Source organism: Megalobrama amblycephala, linkage group LG13 (assembly GCF_018812025.1).
Source record: "Megalobrama amblycephala isolate DHTTF-2021 linkage group LG13, ASM1881202v1, whole genome shotgun sequence".
Lineage (NCBI taxonomy): Eukaryota > Metazoa > Chordata > Actinopteri > Cypriniformes > Xenocyprididae > Megalobrama > Megalobrama amblycephala.
The window spans coordinates 24,816,489-24,838,707 of NC_063056.1; the positions used below are offsets into that span (position 1 = coordinate 24,816,489).

At 37.4% G+C, this 22,219-nt stretch overlaps 2 protein-coding genes across 3 annotated transcripts; one reads left to right on the forward strand and one right to left on the reverse strand.

Moving 5' to 3' along the window:
- Positions 1-528: 528 nt before the first annotated feature.
- Positions 529-2,311, reverse strand: lratd2b (LRAT domain containing 2b). The gene has a single exon (XM_048152751.1). The coding sequence runs from the start codon at positions 1,709-1,711 to the stop codon at positions 899-901; it is 813 nt and encodes a 270-aa protein (XP_048008708.1). The 5' UTR covers positions 1,712-2,311; the 3' UTR covers positions 529-898.
- On the forward strand, positions 1,286-16,382 carry klhl38b (kelch-like family member 38b). 2 transcript variants are annotated; one of them, XM_048152750.1, is made up of 5 exons: positions 1,286-1,422; positions 7,857-8,035; positions 13,646-14,999; positions 15,091-15,196; positions 15,787-16,382. In XM_048152750.1, the coding sequence occupies exons 3-5, from the start codon at positions 13,830-13,832 to the stop codon at positions 16,074-16,076; spliced, it is 1,566 nt and encodes a 521-aa protein (XP_048008707.1). In that variant the 5' UTR covers positions 1,286-1,422; positions 7,857-8,035; positions 13,646-13,829; the 3' UTR covers positions 16,077-16,382. The 2 variants fall into 2 exon arrangements, with proteins under 2 accessions (XP_048008707.1, XP_048008706.1); XM_048152749.1 differs by lacking the exons at positions 1,286-1,422; positions 7,857-8,035 and adding an exon at positions 12,767-13,011.
- The last annotated feature ends 5,837 nt before the right edge of the window (positions 16,383-22,219 follow it).

A 22,219-nucleotide genomic window follows, 5' to 3' on the forward strand; every position in this document is an offset into this window, starting at 1 on the left:
TTTATACCTTCATTATGCGGCATCATTCAAAAAGATATATGCAAAATATAATGAAAATCACAGGGAAAGCAAAATATAATTTATAAGTCCTTATAAATATATTTTATAAGTTTTATAAGTCCTTTCCTCTGACCATTTTAAACTCTTGGTTATTACTTAAGCAATTTTAATCATATTCATAAAATGAATGTTTACTTTTTCCCTTTGGGGTGTTTTTCATCATTAAACGTTTGGATACTCATGAAATAAATATGATGGAATTAGAAATCAACTCTGGACAGAAAAAGCTCCATCAACAGACTGGAAAAAAAAAAAGAGTTCCATCCATCAAATGGAACAGTTCATCTCAACTGAACGTGGAAATACATATAAAATGAAAATATCTTCTCTGTGTATGTATGAATGAATAACAGAGGCTTTAATATACTGTAGCAAAAATATAGGTTTATATGTACATGTTGAGGCAAATGAAGCTGAATAACAAAGTTTTTAGTGATTACAATCCTATGTTGAAGAACAAAACCATGCTTAAGTAAAAAATACTCAGACTTTATTGAATAATTGAATATTGTCAAGAGAATACATACAAGGTCCTCAAAATAAAATTCTATGAATGAGATCATTAGAAGGTGAAATGGAAAGGCTTTCATTGTGAGTTCCCTTGGATGTGAATACAGCAAAGTGAGGGAATGATCATGTCCTTAATACAAAAACACCAGGATTATCATTGCTAACAAGCTGAAGTTGTCCATTTTATAAAAGTGCTGCTGACAGAAAACACTCTTGAGAAACCAATGAAATTGCAACACTGCCGCAGTACTTGAGGTGATTACAAATAAAGCCCATATCCTCCTTGATGAGGCTGTTTGCCCACTAGAGAATCTCCCTGTTTGATCCATCAGTTACAATTGTAATCATTCTCAGTGTCTTCTGTGCCATTTAAATGATTCTCCAGTTCCTGTATGACGGCTTCCCTTCCCATTTGGTCGTTTCTCCTCTTTTCCATGATCAAATCCTCTAAACTTTGAAAGTCCAAAACGTGACTTTTCTTTTCAGACAGTTGCAGTTTCATTTTGTACGGCTGCTTTCCAATTCGAATCTCCCCTCCAATTTTAAATTCGCGTTTGCCAAACCTGCACCAGGCAGCGAAGCATTCTGAGTTCTTCCAGCAAATATCTCGCTCTTTCATCCCCACTTGCTCCATGGCATTCTGCACCACAACATCCGGGCTCAGCGCGCGGAACTTATACAGGTCGTTTACAATTCTGCCCCTTTTACCTTGACTTGCGTCAAAAAGAAAGTCGCATTTAATCTCGTTTCTGTGCAAATGAACTACCTGTAGGTCGCCAACACATACCGCCCAGTGCGGGTACTGGCCGATAGCCACAAACTCCACCAGGTCACCGGGGTTGCACTTATTCGGTAAGTTCTCACACGACAGCGTTCCCACTTCGCCGAACCTGCTACTCCTTTCGTATATACACTCGTCGCGATAATATACCGCGCATTCTAATTCATTGCGGCAGTCGTAATGTTTGACATCTTCTTTTTCTGTCTCATCGATGTTGTCCTCTTGCTCGTCGTCATCCGTGGAGAAAATGTAAGACACACCGATCCGTGGAGTGTCGTCCTCTGGGTCGAATCCATTAGGGTCAGTCGTGGGTAATTCATTGTAATTCAAATGGGTAAGTTTCTCCACTTGATTCCCCATAACAATGTCCGAAACTCGTGTGAACAATTTCGCGTCCCACCTGTATAGTTCGGGATTTCAAAAACGCAACACGTAATCCGGCTTTGGAGCCCAGTTCAGGTCTAAGCCATGTCTTCTTTTTATCAGCGAATAGCTGTTTTGAGTAATTACGTGACGTGCGTTTTGGCATATCATACAGATAACCGAACTGTTTGCAAGCCGTTAGAAATGTTTAGTTTCAGTCTACGTTTCCGAACAGGTGTGTCTCACCTGCTCACTTCCTGGTGTGAACCGCAGACAGGGGAAGCCCATCGGACACTGAGGTGAACGCACGGGGAGTCCTGCTGTTAACGTCTTCTGTGAAGAAATGTTCTTTTGCTGAGTTATTTCCTCTCTTTCCGCGTAATGGATAATGCCCAAGGCTCTTTGAAGTTCTGGTAGAGGCAGTAGGCGCGCTCTTTGTAAAATAGTAGCGAGCACGGTAATGTTTACTCCAGGCACGGTCAGTTAAAGAAACAGCGCACAATTACACTGGAAGCCGATTTACGTTTTTCAATTAACTAAACACACTGCGAGTCTACAGTTTAAAGATTACTTTATGCCCAGATGCTATATTTTATAATATATATAAACATAAAGACGTCAAATACGGGAGTGGATCCAAGTCAACAGGTTTTTATTGACTTAGTGTCTTATGTGACACACCTGAACTTTAAACTCAAACTAGCTGACATTTTCAGACATCATGATGACGCAATACTATAGAGTAGGCTACTACAGATATACTACATGTTAGTTCTTTAAAATCTTAAATCTTGAATTGCTTATTATACAAAGGGTGCGATATAATGGACCCTTTTTACATTTCCAGGGTTCTCAGAAGTGCTGTAATATTGAGTAAACTTCTATAGCGGCGAAAACAGCAAATATAATTTTTGTTCTCCCATTTGCTCCAATAGCAAAAGAAAAAAACAATCATGATAGCATTTCCGTGACTTCCAAAAGAGGGGAACATATAGAGAGACTGATTACAGCAGAGAGAATGATGTGAAAATTGTCGTCACTCCCTCAGCCGTTATATTAGAAGCACCCCTGCAGTAGTGTTAATTGGTTTTGTGTAATTAACTGCCAAGGTAATATAACACAAAGTATAGCATTAGAAATGTATATTAATCTTTTTTTAAAATGACAACAGCCAATCACATTACTTCCAGCTTACTTTCCATGCTATGCTAGCTGTCATTCAATGATAAACAGAGCACACGCCTGCTTTGGTGCACTGTAAAACCGAACAGTGAAATTAATTAAATTAAATGAGTTTGTTTCACTCAAATAATAATGAAAGTTCATTGTACTTAATAGGAAAAAGTTGCATGAACTCAAAATTTCATTGTAGTAAGCTGAACTTAATATGATTGAGTTGAGCTGCAGCAGATTTCTAATTCCCAGCATGCTTTGCATCAGACCATATAAATAACTGTTGAAATTAAGTGTTATTTTGTGTGTTTTTGCACAATATTAACATATGGAGATATAAGTTAATGTTTAACTCCCTCGGGTCGGCGGTCATGCCGGCGTGATCACTGCTTTTTTTTTCTAACCAGTGTGAAAGAGACTCAAAATAATCCATCAATGTTGCACATACAATTATGAGCTATACACCATTTTAATCTGTGGAATATCTTCTTTTATATGTGTACACTCAGAGTAAAAACAAAATGTTGTGCTTTTTGTAAAATAAAGAAAACTAACATGATGCGTGATCTCTCGTCTCCCTCTGAACGAACTCCAATCTGATAGTTCTCAGAAAATGAACTGTAACTTAGTGAATACTAATGACAAAAAAATTAGACTTGTGTCTAAAGAAACGTTGAAATGTCAGGTTTTCGTGTATGTCAGAAATCGTGTAAGTCAAATCGAAAACAAAAATTCTGTGTTTATGTAATCTGTATGAAAAGAGAGCCATGTCAGAAGTCCGTGATTCAGCTCATTACCCACTAATGCGGCCACGCCTACGGAGCGAGCGCTATTCAGACGCAAATTCTGAGTCAATACATGCATACATCGTCTCAATCGTGTATTTATTATCTTGAAAAGTGTTTATCTGGATGTTATAGTGATCTCTGGCCTCTGTTAGTTCCTGGAGAGTCACATGGTTGCTTCTTTAGATGAATTTGTGGACTAAAGGTGTACAGAGCGCCCTCCGGCTGCAAGTATGAATTGAAAACACAGTATCCAGCGTTCATAGTGATGACAATAAATATTGAATATTACTCCTCTGTATAGAAAATTGACATAAACATATGAGAATCCATCAATATTTCTCAAAATGTGCATGCTTTTAAGCTAAAAGGCTATATGAAATGCCATAGAGGTAGCATAATTATTCACACTTTGCATCACAGAAATACATTATATTTTAAAGTATATAATAGAATACCATTATTTTAAATTGTAATAATATTTCACAGTATTGCTGTTTTTTCTGTATGTTTGATATACATGATGAGCTTGAGACATGATCAATGTCTCACATAGCCTGTCTCACAGTTTTTTTCACAGCCTACCTGACTGAAAGAGCTCATTATTATGCAAGTCATTTCAGGTCATTATTATGCAATTATGCACCCATCATTCATGATGATTCACGCCTCCACGCATACTGTGTTTCTTGACCAAAGATGTTTTAGAAAATTTAAATCTCTCTATTGTTTTATATGAACAAGCAGGCAGAATAATTTTTACATCATTCTGAAGCAAAAACTCTAGTCTACAACCTCCAATACCCAGAAGTCTTGTGAACACAGATTTAATATATATTTTTTGGCTTTATTTCAGTGACTTAAGTTTTTTGTTTTTTCAATAACCACGCATAAACATTATTCCTTCAAAAACACAAACATGTACATACATGTTCCTCACATATTATGGTAGCCTAGTTTGTGCTGAATACAGTGTAATGACACTTTTGTCATTTATATGTTTATGAACAACTGAAAAAAGCACAAATGTCAGGGCATGTCAAAACTTCTCCAAGCCCCAAAAATCATCAGACCCCAGAGGGTTAATGTTGTGTAATTTTGGGATTCAGGGGGGTTCTGTTATGTTAGTTTTGTAGGGTTACCACTGTGGTGAAGAGTAGAGCCTGTGGTTAGGTTGAGGATGAGCTGCAAAACATTTAAGACCACATATGTTGTTTGATTACATATATGCAAGTATGTAATGACAGTCTCTCTGATAGTTATAATAGCATGTGATATTTGCTATGTAACATTTAACCAAGATCTAAATGTGATGTTTATGTAAATTAACTGTATGTAATTAACATTATGATGAGTTGGGAAAAAGGGATGCTGGTGACGGGATTGTTAGTGAGAGACACCTGTGCACCACACTGGCCTTGATCCGCTTCCATGGCTCTCAGCCCCGCCCCACTTGTCACAAAAAATTTAAGTTCTACCAACTTTTAAAAAATTTGTTAGTTTACTTAAATGTTTTGAGGTAATAAGTTTCCTCAAATGTTTTGAGTATTCTGAACTTACTGGGTTTTACAGTGTGCTTGAAAAGTTGAAATTTTTTCAACTTCTGTCGCAAGCAATGCCAGTGACGTCATGCATTGCTGAACTGAATTGTGGGTTCCTTTGCACCACATCAACGGTGATGCTTGTGGCAGAAATTGAAAAATGCAGCAGGCGTGTACTCCTGTTTATCACTGAGTGACAGTGATACAACGCAGGCGTGTACACAGTTTAGCATTGAATGACCGTTAACATAGCATAGCATAGCATGTAAGCTAGCTGGAAGTAATGTGACTGGCTGTTGTCACTTTGATGGTCACGTCAGTACCAAGCTTTGGAGACGCCCTCTGTCAAGCGTCCATGCCAACGGCCTGTGTGAATGTACCGTAAACCAGGCTTGAAGCTGTCAAGACTGGTCAAAGCGTCGCATCGCGCTGCTCATGTCTGGTGTAGCTAACTGCATCCAAAATCGTTTATTATCTGAGTAGGTACTACATTTGAATTTGAATTTACTTCGCATACTTTAAAAAGTACGTTCCTAAGTAGAATGAAAAATTCCAAAGTCTCTTTAAGACAAGTCATTTCACTCGGTGGCCATCTTTGAAATGCCTCTCGGGCATGCAAGTGCAGCTCCTGACTCTTTGAATGGGGAAACATCAAATTCTACAAAGCTGTTTGCCAAGCTTTCGATTAAATTTCATATTTGAAATCACCAATGAAATCTGACAACTGTCTCACAAATTTTGTTTCTAAACGCTTGAATCATGACAAAAAAAAAACTGTATTTTTCAGATTTGATCAAGCTAATGCGCATGCGCAGTCCTAAAGTGCGTGTCTCTTGTCTCATTTCGGAGGTGCAAGTCTGACTGTTTCTAGAGGAACCGGAGCTTCTAACGGCCGCTGCAGTGACGCAATGACTTTACCGATGACTTTACTGTTATTCTATAGTCTTTGGATGTACTACATCCGCCATGTTGCTACTGTCACATGATGTACCAGTTGCATCAGTTGCGTCGCTTCACTTGCATTCATAAATTCTCTCCCGTGGCCTCACGGGATAGTAAAGTGTCCATCAAATGCGCACTTAAGAATCTCGGCGGAAGTAGTAGGTCATCAAGGGACTTTTCGCCTACTGTTTTTCCGAATACTGTGTATTCATAAATACTTTTGGAGTACTGTTTTTCACAATATATATATGGAAGTATATTAGGAAGTATATAGCAATTATGTTGCCCTACTTTTTTGTGAAGAGGTACTGTAACCAACAGCTTTTTGATTGCTGTTTTTAGTGGACAGTGCATCAACAATATACTGTCATTATATATTATGTTATTATATTTAGACATTACAAATATATTTTATCATTAAATTTTGATATAAAATCATTATATCAAAATTAAGCACTTAAATATTTATTGCAAAAATTTAAAAAATGCAAATCGTAAAATTACTGATGAAAAATTGGTCATGATATGAGAAATTAAGACGGTACAAGAATTTGAATTAACAGTACTGTACATCTGTTTGCATCTGTGAAAAATTATATAATGGCGTCTACCCTGAATAAAGTCCTTTATTGCATCCTTCACTTTGAATACAGTGGCAGCATCTTCAGAGGCGTCTCCCATGATGTACTTCAGCTTGTGGTATCCAGTCCAGGGCAGGAGGGTCTGCAGTGTTTTGTCCTGTGTTGTGGATTGCCAAACAGCTAGCCTCTGGCTGTCAGTCCATCATCCCCAGTGCAGGGGTTTCTCTTGCCCAGAAGCGTGCCTCAGCTCTTAATTACCTAACGTAACAGCTGGCCAGTGAGTCAGCCGTATATTTGCTCACTCTAGTGTGGAGATATCTGGCTGTCGCCGTGAGGCATATCACCAGTTATACCAGTTACAAGCCAAGCGTCCATCTCCCAGTGCCACATCAAAAAAAAAAAAAAAAATTCCTTCAGCCTCCTCACAGTCTCTTCAGACCAGACACACCTGCTCCCTCAATATTTAAGCATTAATATTAAATTTCATATTGTGCTTATATAATGATTTCTATATGTGCCAAAAACAGATGTACTTTAACATTTTTATGTTAATTGTGTAGCCTACAAAAGACACTGCTTTATGATTCAGCAATCAATCTTCAGAGTGACATTTCACTGAAGCCTTATGTTAAAAAGATCCACACACCCCTCATCTCCATCCTGGTGAGTAAACAGAGGAATTTCAACCACCTGACATTTCAGTATTGGTCTGACAAAACCACAGGAATTCCTCTGAGTGTTCGAACTCTACAAAGACATTTTTTTAAGTTTCCTTCACCCGAGAGCCTGTACTCGGGCCATTTTGAATGCCAAGGCACCTTGTGTCAGTATGCCTGTGACACCGTATGAAGCTGTCTGCCACCGCTGAGGATATAAAGATAAACAGCGTTGCCTTCACACTGACTCGCTCAGTGAAAGAACTCATTATTTAGTTTCCTCAACTGTTAAAAAAAGACGTCTAGAACACAACACCACCAAGAGTAAACAAAATAGGGTGAAAGTGCCAAACTAGTGGGAATGTGTCTTATGTTTTTGTTTCCAGTGGCTATGCACTGGTTACATCAGAAGAATTTTAAGCAGCTAATAGTAAGCCCCTTAAGATCCCTCTTTCTCTCTCTAGGTTTCCAAAGGCAACTGCACTCCATCAAAGGTGTATTATTGCTGAAGGTGCATGGTGTGTGTCTGTTTGTGTCATGCCAATGAAGCCTACCAAAAGCCTGGACTGGCTGCAGAGAGAGAAATGAAAAGAAGGCAGAGAACATTGTCAGGTGACAAAAAGTTGAGGTGAAAATGACAAAGGTATGTAATGTTATTGAACGCAACTCTGTTATCTGCAGTTCCATTGTCCCACTGATATTTGTTTTTCTGAAATTAATAGAGCTGTGTGTTGTCCTGTAATACACTGTGGATTAGCTTTAAAAAAAAATCATGAAACCACTTTTAGGTAAGCTAGTTTAGTGATCACTAATATTGAGTGCAGTGAAACATTTATTTGTCTAATCATAATACCCAACATGTGTGATGACTATTAGGACGTATTTTTTCTCAGTGAGTTCATAAGTATCATTTGAGCTGCACTGACCTCTAGAGGAACATGACATTTTAGCTCTCATGTCACACAGTAATATGCCAGCAGGCCTAAAATAGTGTTCCTGTAGACCAGAGCCTTTCAAACTGGGGTCCAGGGACACCCCAGGGGGCTGCAAAGAGGTGGTAGGGTCTCTTTATTTACAAAATGAATTTTTTAGAGCTTTTAATGTATGCATTTAAGATATTAGAGAAATATGTTTAACAAAATTTTTTATGTTCACATTCTCTAAATCTAAGATTACATTCTGGTCTGAAATCAAATCAAGATATTAATTGCTAATATATGTGTGTATGTTAGTATTAGTGTAATGACAATGTAAAAGTAGTTTGCTTCATTTCACAAGGATTTTCTTTGAAATTCTCATTCTTGCATTTGTTAACACTGTAAAATGCCCATACTGGATTGCTGATTACATAACAGCTGCTTTGTTTGCTCTGAACTTCGAAGAAAAAGCTTTAGTATTTGCTGTGTGGTGATGGTGATCAGAACTTTTGCCACCACTCGGAAAGTGGAACATTCTCTCTAGGCCTTATCAAAAAAAAAAAAAAAAGGCCGGAAGAAGTAGGTCATTCAGATCTGACACATGACCCAATTTGCTATCTCACTATTTGTTATGTTCCCTTAAATTTCTGCATGAGCGAAGCAAACTGTGTAATATATCACTGTCATACTGATCTTTTAGAGGTCAGCCTGCAATTCCTAATGGACATATTGCATTTTGCATTGCAACTCTATCAGTGCATCAACGAATATGATAATATTGTAGAGCAACAAGCACTTGTTGCAAGAATCTACCCAAATAAATGTTTCACAAAAAAAAAAAAAAAAAAAAAAAATGCAAATATAGTCTTTTGTGCTGTAGAGAGAGGCTCTTGTTTTTTTGAAATGTCTGTTGCAGCATTTGAGGAGAATTACAAAGGAGTCCATAATGGGAACCAAAAGATGAAAGTGCTCTTCAAAATGCATCAGACGTTGTGCCTTAATATATCGAAAAACCCATGTTTCTTTTTATTACGACTACTTTTCGCTCTTCTCATAATGCATGGCAAAGAGAAATTTGTAATGAATAGGCGCTGTTTTGGTTAGTGTCAATTATTGTAATGTACAAAGGTTTTGTTCATAGAACATGCAGGAGTGACACACATATAAACAAAATGCAGCTCTTTTACATGTAGATTATATGAATAAGAAATGAAATATCATATAAAGGTATATTCTAAGCTATAAAATAATTCATTACATTATTTAAAAATATTAATATATTTTATATAATTATAATACAATATAATTTAGTTAATATTTTTTATTTATTTATAATATAATAGTATAGCAATGTAATTAATATAATATATTTATATATAGTAATAGTAGTGAGGAATACAAATGGCAGAAGATTTTTGGAAAATCTAGTCTAGAGGTCATAACTCTCCATCTCTTGGTGTGACTGTTATTTACCCTTCATTTCCTCATGCAGTGATAAGCAGGGTTAATCAGTGAGGATGCTCTCCCTGAGGCACAGGCGCTTTGGAATTGAGTGCTTAGCATGAGATAATTAACAAATGCAGACACACAGACTCACAGTAAAACATGTGGATGTTGTAGAACAGAGATGATCTTAGCATTGCTTTGTACCTCACAAGATAGGTAAAGTATCTATAGGCTTTATAGTGCCTCTATTATGGACCATTCATGTAGTGTGTAACATGGCTCTAAGTGAATGAAAACTTCCTGCAAAGTTTTAAATCTGAAAGTGCACCGTATATAAAGTTATTGTCTCTCAAAAGTAAGAGTGGACTCAGAGTCAATTAAACAAGTCGTTTGTAAAACGAATCCCGATTGACGTCACAATGAAACATTAGCATATTGTCCGCCCACTTATTGCGCACACGGACGCCAGGGAAAATTCATTTTTTCAACAATACCACAGCAGTACAATCTTTTGTTGTGTTCCCGTCATTTTACTGATGACTGCTTCTCAAACCTCGGGGAGTTTAACGCAGGATTCCTATGCATGATTACTAATTGATGTTTATATTTTCTAGGGATCGTTCAAAATTCATAGTTTTATATGTTGTATAACGTAGATCCTAATCTGTCTCCTGTTAACCGGTTAACTCACGTTTCTGTAGTTCTGCTATTCAGATATGGGTCCAATATTGTCTAAAAATGTGTCGATTAATGCAGCTTGTCTGTCTTATTACTTGGAGTAATGATCAAGGATGGAGCACGACTTTTGTTTAAAAGTGTAATGCGTTATCAGCTATTCACGTTTGTGCTCGGCTAACGTGGGACTTTACAACATACAAAACAAACAGTTTTTTCCCTCTGCGTTTTTATTATTAAAGTAGAGTGGAGTTCTATCTGTATTGTAATTGGATTTTAAGATGCTAGTCTGTGCTAACTAGTTGAAATATTTTCTCTGTAAACAGTAAACACTCATTGTAATGTCAAACAATGATATAGCCATTTTTTACTTTGTTAATATTTATGACGAAAAAGTCTGTGTTCACATCTGGCCTAAATGTTTATCTTATGTTAGAGGTTTTCAGCTTCGCTTGGCATTCTGATACAGTTCCCATTGGCTCACCTACATAAAGTATAACAGTGCTATCATGTCTTATAAATAACTAAGGTGACACCATTGAGAAACATCCTACTGCAGTCGTGATTGCAAATCAGTTTCTTTTCATCGGACTCGGGCTCGAATTGATACGGTAAAATCGATGCTGTCTTCTCTGTCCATACATTGAATACAATGTCTTGCAAATTGATAGCTGTCATTCAGTTATGGCAATGGGTGCTCGGTGCACGCAGTAGACCAATCACAAAGGATTGGGCCATATGACCAATCAGGGCAGTGTAGGTTTACGGAAAGGAGGGGTTTAGAGAGACTGATTCTTTGAACTGCTTCTAACGAATCTTTTACAAAACATTGAGAACACAGGTGAAATTAAATGTATATTATGAGAAAACAAAAGTGTTTTTTTGATCTTGCATGCATGTAAACCTGTTGTAGGAGACTCCCAATTTGTCCAAAACAATATTAGGAACCTTAATAGGGGCACTTTAAGAGGGCTTTAATGAGTTCCCCTGACAGGTTACATATCAAGATTTCTACAAAGAGTCAGCTATTTTCATAAATGGCAGTTCTGGAGAATTTAAGGTCCCAACGTTCTCTGCTACAGAACATCATAGGATTTCTCATGATTTTGTTGGTAATATATTGCCTGCCATCTTTTCAAAGGGTATTGTGGTAGAAGTTCAAAGGGATTACTCAAGCCATTCATTTCTAGCCCTACAATGGGTAGGGAGGAGCAGGAATTAGTTTACCTTGAATTTCTTAACCTGACATTCTAGTTTTCCATCATTTTGTTTTTTCAATTTCAGGGGTTTGTACATTGATGGCAATGCTAGGGTAGACAGTGAAATAATACCAACAGAATCAAACCATGTAATACAGGATGTTTAAAATATATAAAATATATAATCTCAGATCAGTTTCTTAATTTTTCTTCATCGCATCTTTATTTCACTCAGCCACTGCATCAAGTTTTGTTTTATGTTTCTATGTCCATTACAAGATGATATGATTCTTGATATGAAATCTACATTTATTTGTTTGATTTTTTTTTTTCTTCTTTTTTTTTTTGATCCAATGTGGAGACTGTTAGTTTGTTGCTTGTATTAACAACACATTATCATAAGGTACATGAGAACATATTTATTTGAAGTTGTGGAACATTTTAGCTTACAGCATGTGAAACAGATGACAGCACAGGTGCAACTATTGCATAATGCCTCTCAGGTCACAAGACACCCCAGTACAGGGAACTAACACTAGATGGCGTTGTTTATCTAACGCTTTTTTTTCTAAAGGTCCTCAGTAGTTCATGCAGAGAATCTTATTGTTAAAATTGTAAAAGCGGTTTAAATTATTTAATAAGAGTTATAGATTAAGATTATTTATAACCTTTTTATTTTTAGTTTTTGTACCTATATTAATGAACATTAAAACAGTTTATTAATGCTTTATGCAACTTCATACGCCTACAGTGCAACTTAATGCAGAACACTAAATTACCAAGACTATGTTCAAACAATAACCCAATCTGTCTAATTTATATCTGTGCATGTTTGGCTTCAAAACTTTCAGTTGTAATGTCTCCTCGTACTGAGCCTTCATCATCACAGTGCTGTAGTAACACAATGCTGGCTTTTGAAGGGATTAGTTTAAAATCGGGGGTCAAGCTCTTAGAATAGCTTTTGGACACGAGTGGTGTTGTTTACAGCCTCGATAAACATACACAAGTAGTGGAGCATGGAGCAATTCCGACACGCTATGCAGACAGTGAAGAAACTTGTGTTATGGAAAAACAGAGGGGGTGAGGGCGTACCACGAGGAGGTGTTAGCGGTACTAGCTCTAGTTCTGACAGAGAAGAGAGATTTCTATTTTTAGGGAGACTGGAATGTACACTGAGGCCTCTCGAAGGATTTCTGAACAACAAATAACATACCGCGGTCGCCCCAGTCTCTATAAACATCCACCTGCCAAACTCAGAAAGTGAACAACTTTCAGAAGTGTTTTTGAAAACAGAGGGACAAGTTTGAGCTCTGCTCGAGTTTTGATGATACATAGATATTTACAGGACTATCTAGAATGTGCTTTAAATCAGCTGAGACAAGGTAAGGCAAGATATGGCTGACACATCAGGTCTGCAAGCAGATGCTTTGACTGCAGGCATAACAATTCCCATGTAGTTTGTTGATAACTGCATGGCATTTTGGTGTATTGTCATGATATGTCAGTCCTCAGGCAAACTGCACTGCTCTAGTCTTGGAAGATTAATGTAATTGAGTGATGATGAACTTGCAGAATTGTTAATTAAGTGAATGTTGTCTGGCTATAAAGTATGATGATGGGGAATCATTTTCTTTGAATTCTTAAAATGTGCAATTGCAGATTATTTTAAAATGTGCTGGACTGTTTCACGGATGCAACTTTACACTCGTGTTTATTGTATTAGTCATATAATTTTTATTTATTTTATAATTATCATTAATCAATTATACTTTTACATGTATTCACACACACATACATATGTATACCGTAATACTGTGTGTGTGTAAAAATCTAAAAGATGCATAAACAATAAAATCACTGGATTTTAAAAATGAAATGGTTATACGAAATCCATCTGAACTGCTGCCATAAGAGTTTTTATATCCACAAGAAAAATGTATATTGCCGTTGTGGTAACCAATATCCTAATTAAAGAAAATCTGTTATGATTATAAACGTTTTGTCTTTTCTTCACAGCTTAGATGGTCCAATATCAGAAGTCCTACATTTTAAAGACAAAGACCTGATCTCCAGCCTCCTTCTGGAGCTGAACGCCTTGAGGAAGGACCAGATTCTCACTGATGTTGTTCTTTGCTCTGAAGGCAATGAGATCCCATGTCACCGCAATGTTCTGGTGTCCAGCAGCCCCTACTTCTACGCTATGTTCTGCAGCTGCTTCCTGGAGACCCAGAAGCCCCGGATAGACCTCCAAGGTGTTCCTTATGACATTCTTATGGGTATAGTAGAGTATGTTTACACAGGGTCCATCAGCATCACCATGGAGCAGGTTCTCCCTCTGATGCAAGCCGCATCTATGCTTCAGTATGGAAGACTTTTTGAGGCCTGCTCGACCTTCCTGCAGACCCAGCTCAGTACGGACAACTGCCTGAGCATGATCCGGCTCTCTGAAATCCTGCATTGCTCTAGCTTACAGGAAAAAGCGAGAGAACTGGCTGTGAAGAGCTTCTCCGATGTGGTGGTCTCCGAGGACTTCTGCGAACTCTCTCTACCCGAATTGGTGAGCTACTTGGAGGACGACAAACTGTGCGTTGAGGAGGAGCAAGTATTTGAGACTCTTCTAGCTTGGATCCACCACGACCCATTCTCCAGACGTGGCACTATCCACGACTTGTTCCGTCGCGTCAGGCTGAGACACGTCCATCCTTCATATCTTTTCCAGTTTATTGCCAATGACCCTCTAGTCCAGTCGTCTTCATTATGCATAGAAATTATTGAATCCGTTCGTCGTCTTCTTTTTTCTGTTGGCACTTATTGCCCTGGTGATCTCGAGTCCCTTTGGGCGGTGCCACGACGGCAAAACTGCAAGGAGGCGCTTGTAGTTGTGGGAGGTCGTAAGAACGGCGAGCGGACGTCTCGTGAGGCGCTTCTCTACGACGAGCAGACTCGCTGCTGGCAGTGTCTCGCAAAAATCCCGCTACGCCTTTACCGGCCCTCTTATGTCTGCATGCACAGCATCCTTTATGTGCTCGGCGGCTTAACCATGAGAGCAGAAGGGCAGTGCACAGCTAGCAACAACGTGTACACACTTTCTCTGAAAACAAACCAGTGGAGAATTGGAGAACCAATGCTGACGCCTCGATACGCCCATCAGAGCTCCACCTACCTGCAATTCATTTTCGTTCTGGGTGGATTGACGGCTGATGGACAGCTGTCCAATGGGGTAGAGCGATACGACACCATGTTCAACCAATGGGAGGTCATGGCCCCAATGCCCACTGCAGTTCTGCACCCAGCTGTAGCCGCACATGACCAGAGAATATACGTCTTCGGAGGGGAAGACGCCATGCAGAAACCAGTTCGAATGATCCAGGTTTGATATTTCAGGCATTTTGGGATGTTTAGTTGTACAGAAAATAAATGTCAATGATTTTGCAGTGGTAAGAGATGTTTGTTCTTGATAGGTGTACCACATTGGAAGGAATCTGTGGTATAGGATGGAAAACAGGACAGTGAAGAACGTCAGTGCACCAGCTGCAGTAATCAATGATATAATCTACATTGTAGGCGGTAAGGAGTTTTTTGGGGGGTTTTTTTGGTAGTATTGTAAATATAATGTTACTGCAAGTTGGTATTATTGACAATTCTTTTTTAATTTATTGCGTACTATTGAAGATCCCTCTCCTCCAGCAACCTGTCACTCAAATGGGATTGCAGCAATTAGCAAATGACAACAATCCGATCAATTCTCGCCTTCTACATATACATTATTAAATGTACTACAGTAAAATTTTAGAATAATTAAGAGGTTTTTGAGCGAAAAAACGATTTCTGAAGAGTCATGTGACACTGAAGACTGAAGTAATGGCTGCTTTACTCCAAAAATAAAGCATCTGAAAATTCAGCTTTGCCATGAATACATTACATTTTGAAATATTCAAATAGAAAAAAGCTATTTTAAATTATATATTATAGTAATAATATTTCACAATTTTAGTGTTTGGACTGTATTTTTGATCAAATAAATGCAGCCTTGTTGAGCATAAGAGACTCTTTAATTATTCCAAAACATTATACCAGTAGTGTACAGCACAATAGGGAAGCCGGTCACAATTTCCATTTCATGCCAATTTAACTTCTTTTTTTTATTTATTTAACAGGCTATACAAGAAGGATGGTAGCCTATGATGTTAAAACCAACAGGTTTGAAAAATGTGAAAATATGAAGGCCAGGAAGATGCATCACTCTGCTGCTGTTGTGAATGACAAGATCTATGTCACGGGGGGCCGCTTCATTAACAGTCACGAGAGTGTGGAGGACTCAGACGGCTTTGACTGCTATGACCCAAAGACAGACTCATGGGTGTCGATGGGAACTTTGCCATTCAAGCTATTTGACCATGGCTCAGTAAATCTGGTCTATCTCTCTGATAAGTTTTTGCCTACGTGAATGTATTAATGTGACAGTGTAGTTTAGTTACATCGTACAGGCTTTAAATATGTGTCTCCAACTAAAATGGAGAGCATATTAAGATAGCAAAGCAATGAGAGACACATTTTTCGAAGCTCTTTGTCAGTGTTTGCACGCGTTGCTTTTTTAATGTGTGTGAGGTTATTAGTTAAATAACAATTAAAAGTTATTAAAATAGCTGAAATTGACAAATAGAGTGCCTCAGGGATGATGCATTTTTGTAGGCAAAACCCGGAAGCGAGTTAGCATTTTAGGACTTCCGGTTCCAACGCCGTAAAGCCTATGGGTTTTTGCTAAATCGCCTGAAATAAGGTCTGTGGTTAACAAAGCCTCTAAATATTTTCACGTTTTGATCTATGACATAAATCACACCAGTTATAACCCGCTTGTGATTTTTTTTTTAAACCTTCACTGTGTCTTAAAAACGGCGGTTGCTAACAAATTGCTAAAAGGGACTACTTCCTTTGGCGGGGACTTTAGACGTCATCATGATAAACAGGACATTTGGACTGCATTTCTCATGAAAAAGTGGATAAGTATTCATACACAGCGCATATCATAATCAGCGAGCATGTTTTTAAATAACGTTGTTTTTTAAATACAGTTTGAGGAAGCTTGGTGGTGACGACGTTGATCCGCGACCATGGTGTGCTGTAGTCCGTTTATAGCCTACTGTTAGCCTTTTATATCTGACCACTTTGTTTAGGCTTCAAAATGTATTTATGTTGTTTTAACTTGTAAAGATTATCTTGATAGACAAAACGTGTAAGTGTCATAACCCTTTGTTAAACACAGAGCTTATTTTCTGCGATTTTCCAAAAGTCTATGGGAAAAATGCATAGGCTTTCAACCGAGGGAACCCGTGCGACGCTAACTTCCGGGTTGGCCAAAAACGCGTCATCCCTGAGGTACTCTATAGCTGGACGATATTTAAAATTAAGCTTGGACTATGTAGCAAATGCAAGTATGGTACTTTTTTTTAGATCACCTTGTTTAGTGAACAATTAAATAATATTAGTGTTTACTACAGAATACACATTACCTTTGAAAGTGAAGAGTTTGAAATTCTGTACTGTTACTTTGCACTTGACACTGAATAGTTGTACATTGTTAGTTTACGTGTACTTTTATTTAAACACATTCCTGCATTTTGTAAATTGATTATTTATTCATGTTTTTTAACATCCACTTCTTTTGTGTGTTATTTGTAAAATGTCTTATCTGACTGTATAGTATTTAAAGGGATAGTTCACCCAAAAAAAATCTTTTTTTCACCTGTCATCATTTGCTCAGCCTCATGTTGTTCTAAACCTGTATGACTTTCTCTCTTCTGCAGAACATTAAAAAAATACTATAAAAGAAAAACTGGAATGATAATTTCATTGTACGAACTATGAAACACTGAGACATTTTTCAAAACATATTTCTTTATATTTCCACAGAAGAAAGAAACTAATACAGAAAGTTTGGAATGACATGAGCGTAATTAAAATGATAAAATTCTATTTTCGGTGAATTATTCCCTTAATGGTTAAGTAAAAAAAATCCTCTTCCTGCCAAACGATTTACATTTTTGTATAATAATGTATTTGTTATACTGTTTATTTGATCCTTTATATGTAATATCTATTCAATTTGAAATTAAATGCTTTTTAAAATCATGTTCTGATGTGATCTATACATCATTGTAAATAGAACATAAGAAATGAAACTCATATGACATGCCACAAAAGGTGTGAGGACGCAAGACAGCAGATGTGTGAGAGAAATGTGTGTCTGAGTATGTGTTATTGCTTGTCTGTGTCTCACATGTCTTCCTGTCACTCTCAGTTAGACTGTAACAGGTGTTGGCATGCCCAGACACGAAACCGTGAATTGCAAAGAAGATTCTGATGAGCCATTAAGAGACTTGCTACTGTATTGTGAATGCTGTGAAATGTGGTATAAATTCACAATACACATTTCACATTATCAACACTCTCTAACTAACCTTAACATGTTTATACAAGTCTAAGTGACTATGTGCTTTTATTAGACACATAATATATCTTGCATTAGGCAATAATCATGTTCTGTTAACTCAGTGACGTGTAAGGATGATAAAAACGTGGTTATGATTACCCAATGTACTGTGAGATCTATAGTACTACATGTGCTGCTTGGGGTTTGCATTGATTAAACTACATCAAGCCTGTTCATATCTGAACATTTTGTGCTGTAGCTTGTTCTTTTAGTTTGGAGATGATGGGATTCAGTCCTTGGGGGCCATATAGGTGATTTGATGTTATTTTGGGAAACAAACAAGGGAGAACTTTACACCCCCAGAATCATGTGGCTCCATGACCCAGGCTACAGATTTGTTGGTCCAGGATGTAAATTGAAACATTTCACTGAGGGAATGATGAAATCGGTGTAAGAGCAACAGCAACAGGTGTGTTAGTGAGCAAGCGAGAGTGCATGTGATCATGTGCCATGTGCCACCAACATGTACACAAAACAAAAACAGTTCTAGACAGTTCCATTTACTTCATTACATGAACGTTTTACATTGAATCCCTTTTTGTTTACTTGTTTTGCTCTTGTTCAACAGAGTAATTTTGAGCTTTTTTTAACATTAAATCATAAAATGGAAATATGATTGCCATCTACATGTCTAGGAAATCCCCTCATAGCAATTGTCCCTGAGCCGGGAGCCAAACAGTGAACATGGCTTGGGAAAAGATATTTTAGGAGAGGAACAAATGTCACGTTGTTGAATGTATTTGCCTCGCAATTGAAGCAAATGCCTTCCTGATGTGCAGTTAAACCTTTGGAATGAAAACCTAATGGAATGGGTCTCACTCCACAATGTTACTAAAACCTTTCAAACATCTTTTTAAAAAGTTTAGACTACAGTAACATATTTATGCTGGAAATCTGCCTAAATGACACTATTTTCTTTTAGAGCTGCTGTACAGCTAAATGAACTGTTTGCATAATTGAATCATTTTTCTGTTAACACTGTAAAGCTGTTTTGAAACAATCTGTTATGTTTAAAGCTCTAAATAAAGGTGACTTGACTTAAATGTTGTGCTTGTCAATGTTTCCTAATTGTTTCCTATTAAACTAACTATATAATATCATTCTTTGGGATAAAATTATGAATTCATTCAATTGATAGCCTAAATGAATCATCCTTTTCAATATACCAGACTGGAAAGAGGCATTAGAGAGACCTGTTCTGGAGTCTTCTACCCTACTTTAAACACAGTAGGCATAGTTTACAGCACCCAGCCAAGTTATTTTACATCAGCGCTGCATTGGCTGTACTGAGAAGATGAGGGGACAAATTGTTTGAGAAATGTTTCCTGTAAACTTCAGCACAGGCATGGGTGCATGTTGAATCTCAAATGAGTGTTTAACTACTGCGTGGGATGCATTTTTGTTTTGATTACAAGAAAAAACATTCTGCCTCAACATTGTCTGATAAAACATTATAAAAAAAAAACTCTTTATTAGTGTGCAAAATAATTCCTTATTTGTATTTATAAAACGGTTAGTTCCTGTCCTTGATTCTGATTGGTCAATAGCTGTGTTTTATTCATGATAAAATGCTGCGTTCACGTCACATAGTATTTACCGGAATCTTGAGATAACAACACGTGACGTTATATTCGGAGCTGTTCACGTCCTTTTGGTCCTTGAACTGGGAATTAAGCGTTTCCATGGCACCACTATCAACGCCTAAATGAATCTACAGCAGTCAGGTGGTACAGCAGCCACGTGGTACATCTGGGAGCTTTCAGAAAACTCCCAGCTTACAAGCTGTAATTACGAGCTCTACGAGGACGTGAACGCTTTTTACAAGCAAGAATCTCCTAACTACAGGAATTACGAGGCCGCGTGAAGGCACCTAAACATGGCAATGACCGCTTCACCCAACGGTTCTGTGTATCACTACACAACACTCTTAGCAACGTAAACTGTAGGCCTACGTTCTCAATTGATATTGTTCATTGAAGCTTACTGTATTAAGTAGAGTATTAAGAGAGTATTGTGAGAAAGAGATCGAGTGAGCGAGTTTATTACCTGCATTCAGATTTAACATTTTCCTTCAGGTCAGTCCTATGTTCATAATAAAAAATCTGTTTAAATGTCCGATGTATTATCTTGTCCTTTTAACAGTTAAAGGGTTTTCCCGTGACTGACAGCGCTAGTCCTGACCTATCCTGACCAGCGCTAGACCTATTAGTCTCTTAATAGGTGTAGACGTTAGTAAAACAAGTATTTGCATTACTGTAAAGGGTAGGTTTAGGGTTGGGTTAGGTGTAGATGTAAGTAAAACGCAAGTGGAGGTGACGTATTTCCTGTTCGAGAGTGGAGCTCCACTCGTCCATGGTCTGCAGCCAGACCCTTCTCCTAGTCAAAGCATTTGTCAGTTATGTCTTGTTCCGTGCTCACAACAATTCAGACTTTTCAATGTAAAAGTCTTCGCTACTGACTGACACACTCATAAAGACAGTCTTTGCCGCCATCTAATGGCGTAATAATGTAACTTCTGTTGCTGTTCATGATCAGGGACTATATTTTTATGGCGGAAGGAAGGCTTTTAGTAAGAGTTTACTTCATGAAAGTTGCATTGTTACATACTTTTGGCTTTAATATTTGTATTGTGTAGTAACCGTTTTATAAAAGCAATAAGATACTCAAGGCTAGTGCTGTATCATGAATATCGTGAACTCCGCTTTGTGTCACGCCTAACAACTCCATTCAGCCATGACTTATTCACAAAACAGCACAGCCTCTCGTACCTTATTGCTTACATAACTTTTTTTTTATTATTAATTTATCAATTTAATCAATGCATAAGTTTATCCAGAAAAATTATTAGTGATGTTAGAGTGAATTCAGGTTGATTGGGAAACTTTTTGCCATTGAGATGACTGGGGAAAAGTGTCATAGTCAATCTAAATTCACCCCTAGTCATGGTTTAACCTGATCTCCACACTAGGATTTAGGAAACATTTAGGCAGATATCCAGCATGAATTATGTTACTGTAGTCTAAACTTTTTAAGATGTTTCAAATGTTTGTATTTCCTAAAAAAATAAAGAAATCTAGTTTCACATCAGTTTGCATATATTTGATTGAGTTGACATTTATTTATTTATGTGTCATTCACATCTCATGTAAATGTCTCGGTGTAAAATGAAACCCGCGAGTCTGCTTGGTAATTACAATAAAGTGTTAGCTTTGCATCAAGGAAGTGTAAATCACTGTTAATATACACCTTCTAAAAATCTTTTGGTCTACACAAGCATTTTCAGCTGATAAGAATTTAACTGTCTGAAAGCAAACAATCAACACAGAGAAACTCTTGTGTGTGACTTAAAGAGATTAAATGATAAAAGGAAGCTGCTAGTTTCTCATTTCCATCAGCTCTCATTACATCATAATGTAGGGCATCAGGGTCACATTTCTTGCACAGTATGCAACTCATTACCAAACAAAAGTGAATAGCTATTGATGAAATCAATTTCAAAAAGATTATATTTCCTTATCATGGTGTGAAGTGCGGTTCTCTACCAGTTTCATTTTACGAAATGGTGTTATCTTAATAGGAGACCAGTTAGACTCTGATCATGTTACTAGCAATTTCAGTAATAAGGTAAAAACATACATGCTTTTTCCATAATGGATAACCAGCCTTTATTTGACCCACTTCTTTACAGTCACTATAGTATGTATATCCTGATTAAGAGAAATGCCATTCATTAACTAATTCTTTTCTCCTCTTGATACAAAATCTCACACTTTCCTTTAATTTATGAAGCATATGTAAGGGTAGCTATGTTGTGATCTTACTCATTGGGGAAAATCAGCAGAGAAGTCAGCTTTCTATGTTTAGCTCAGGTCTGGAAGTTTTTTTAACAGTAATTTTCATGTTTGTTTCACAAGATGAACTCAAGAAAATAAGAAATCTTAGGCTCATCACCAACTATTAGATTGCATTTACTGTGTATGTGACATTTAATAAGCGCATGAGGACAGATGATCCAGCAGCGTACTGAACTCTATGTGTGATTATGTTTCTAGTGAGGTTTTGCAATATTAAGGAAGATGATAAACAAAGCCACGTGTTGG

Bases quoted from the DNA above. Each gene is read 5' to 3' on its own strand.
- lratd2b (XM_048152751.1), bottom strand. From the start codon at position 1,711: ATGGGGAATCAAGTGGAGAAACTTACCCATTTGAATTACAATGAATTA.
- klhl38b (XM_048152749.1), top strand. From the start codon at position 12,986: ATGTGCTTTAAATCAGCTGAGACAAG. The intron at 13,012-13,645 runs GTAAGGCAAGAT...TTTTCTTCACAG, and splicing joins TTTAAATCAGCTGAGACAAG to CTTAGATGGTCCAATATCAG. The intron at 15,197-15,786 runs GTAAGGAGTTTT...TTTATTTAACAG, and splicing joins TATAATCTACATTGTAGGCG to GCTATACAAGAAGGATGGTA.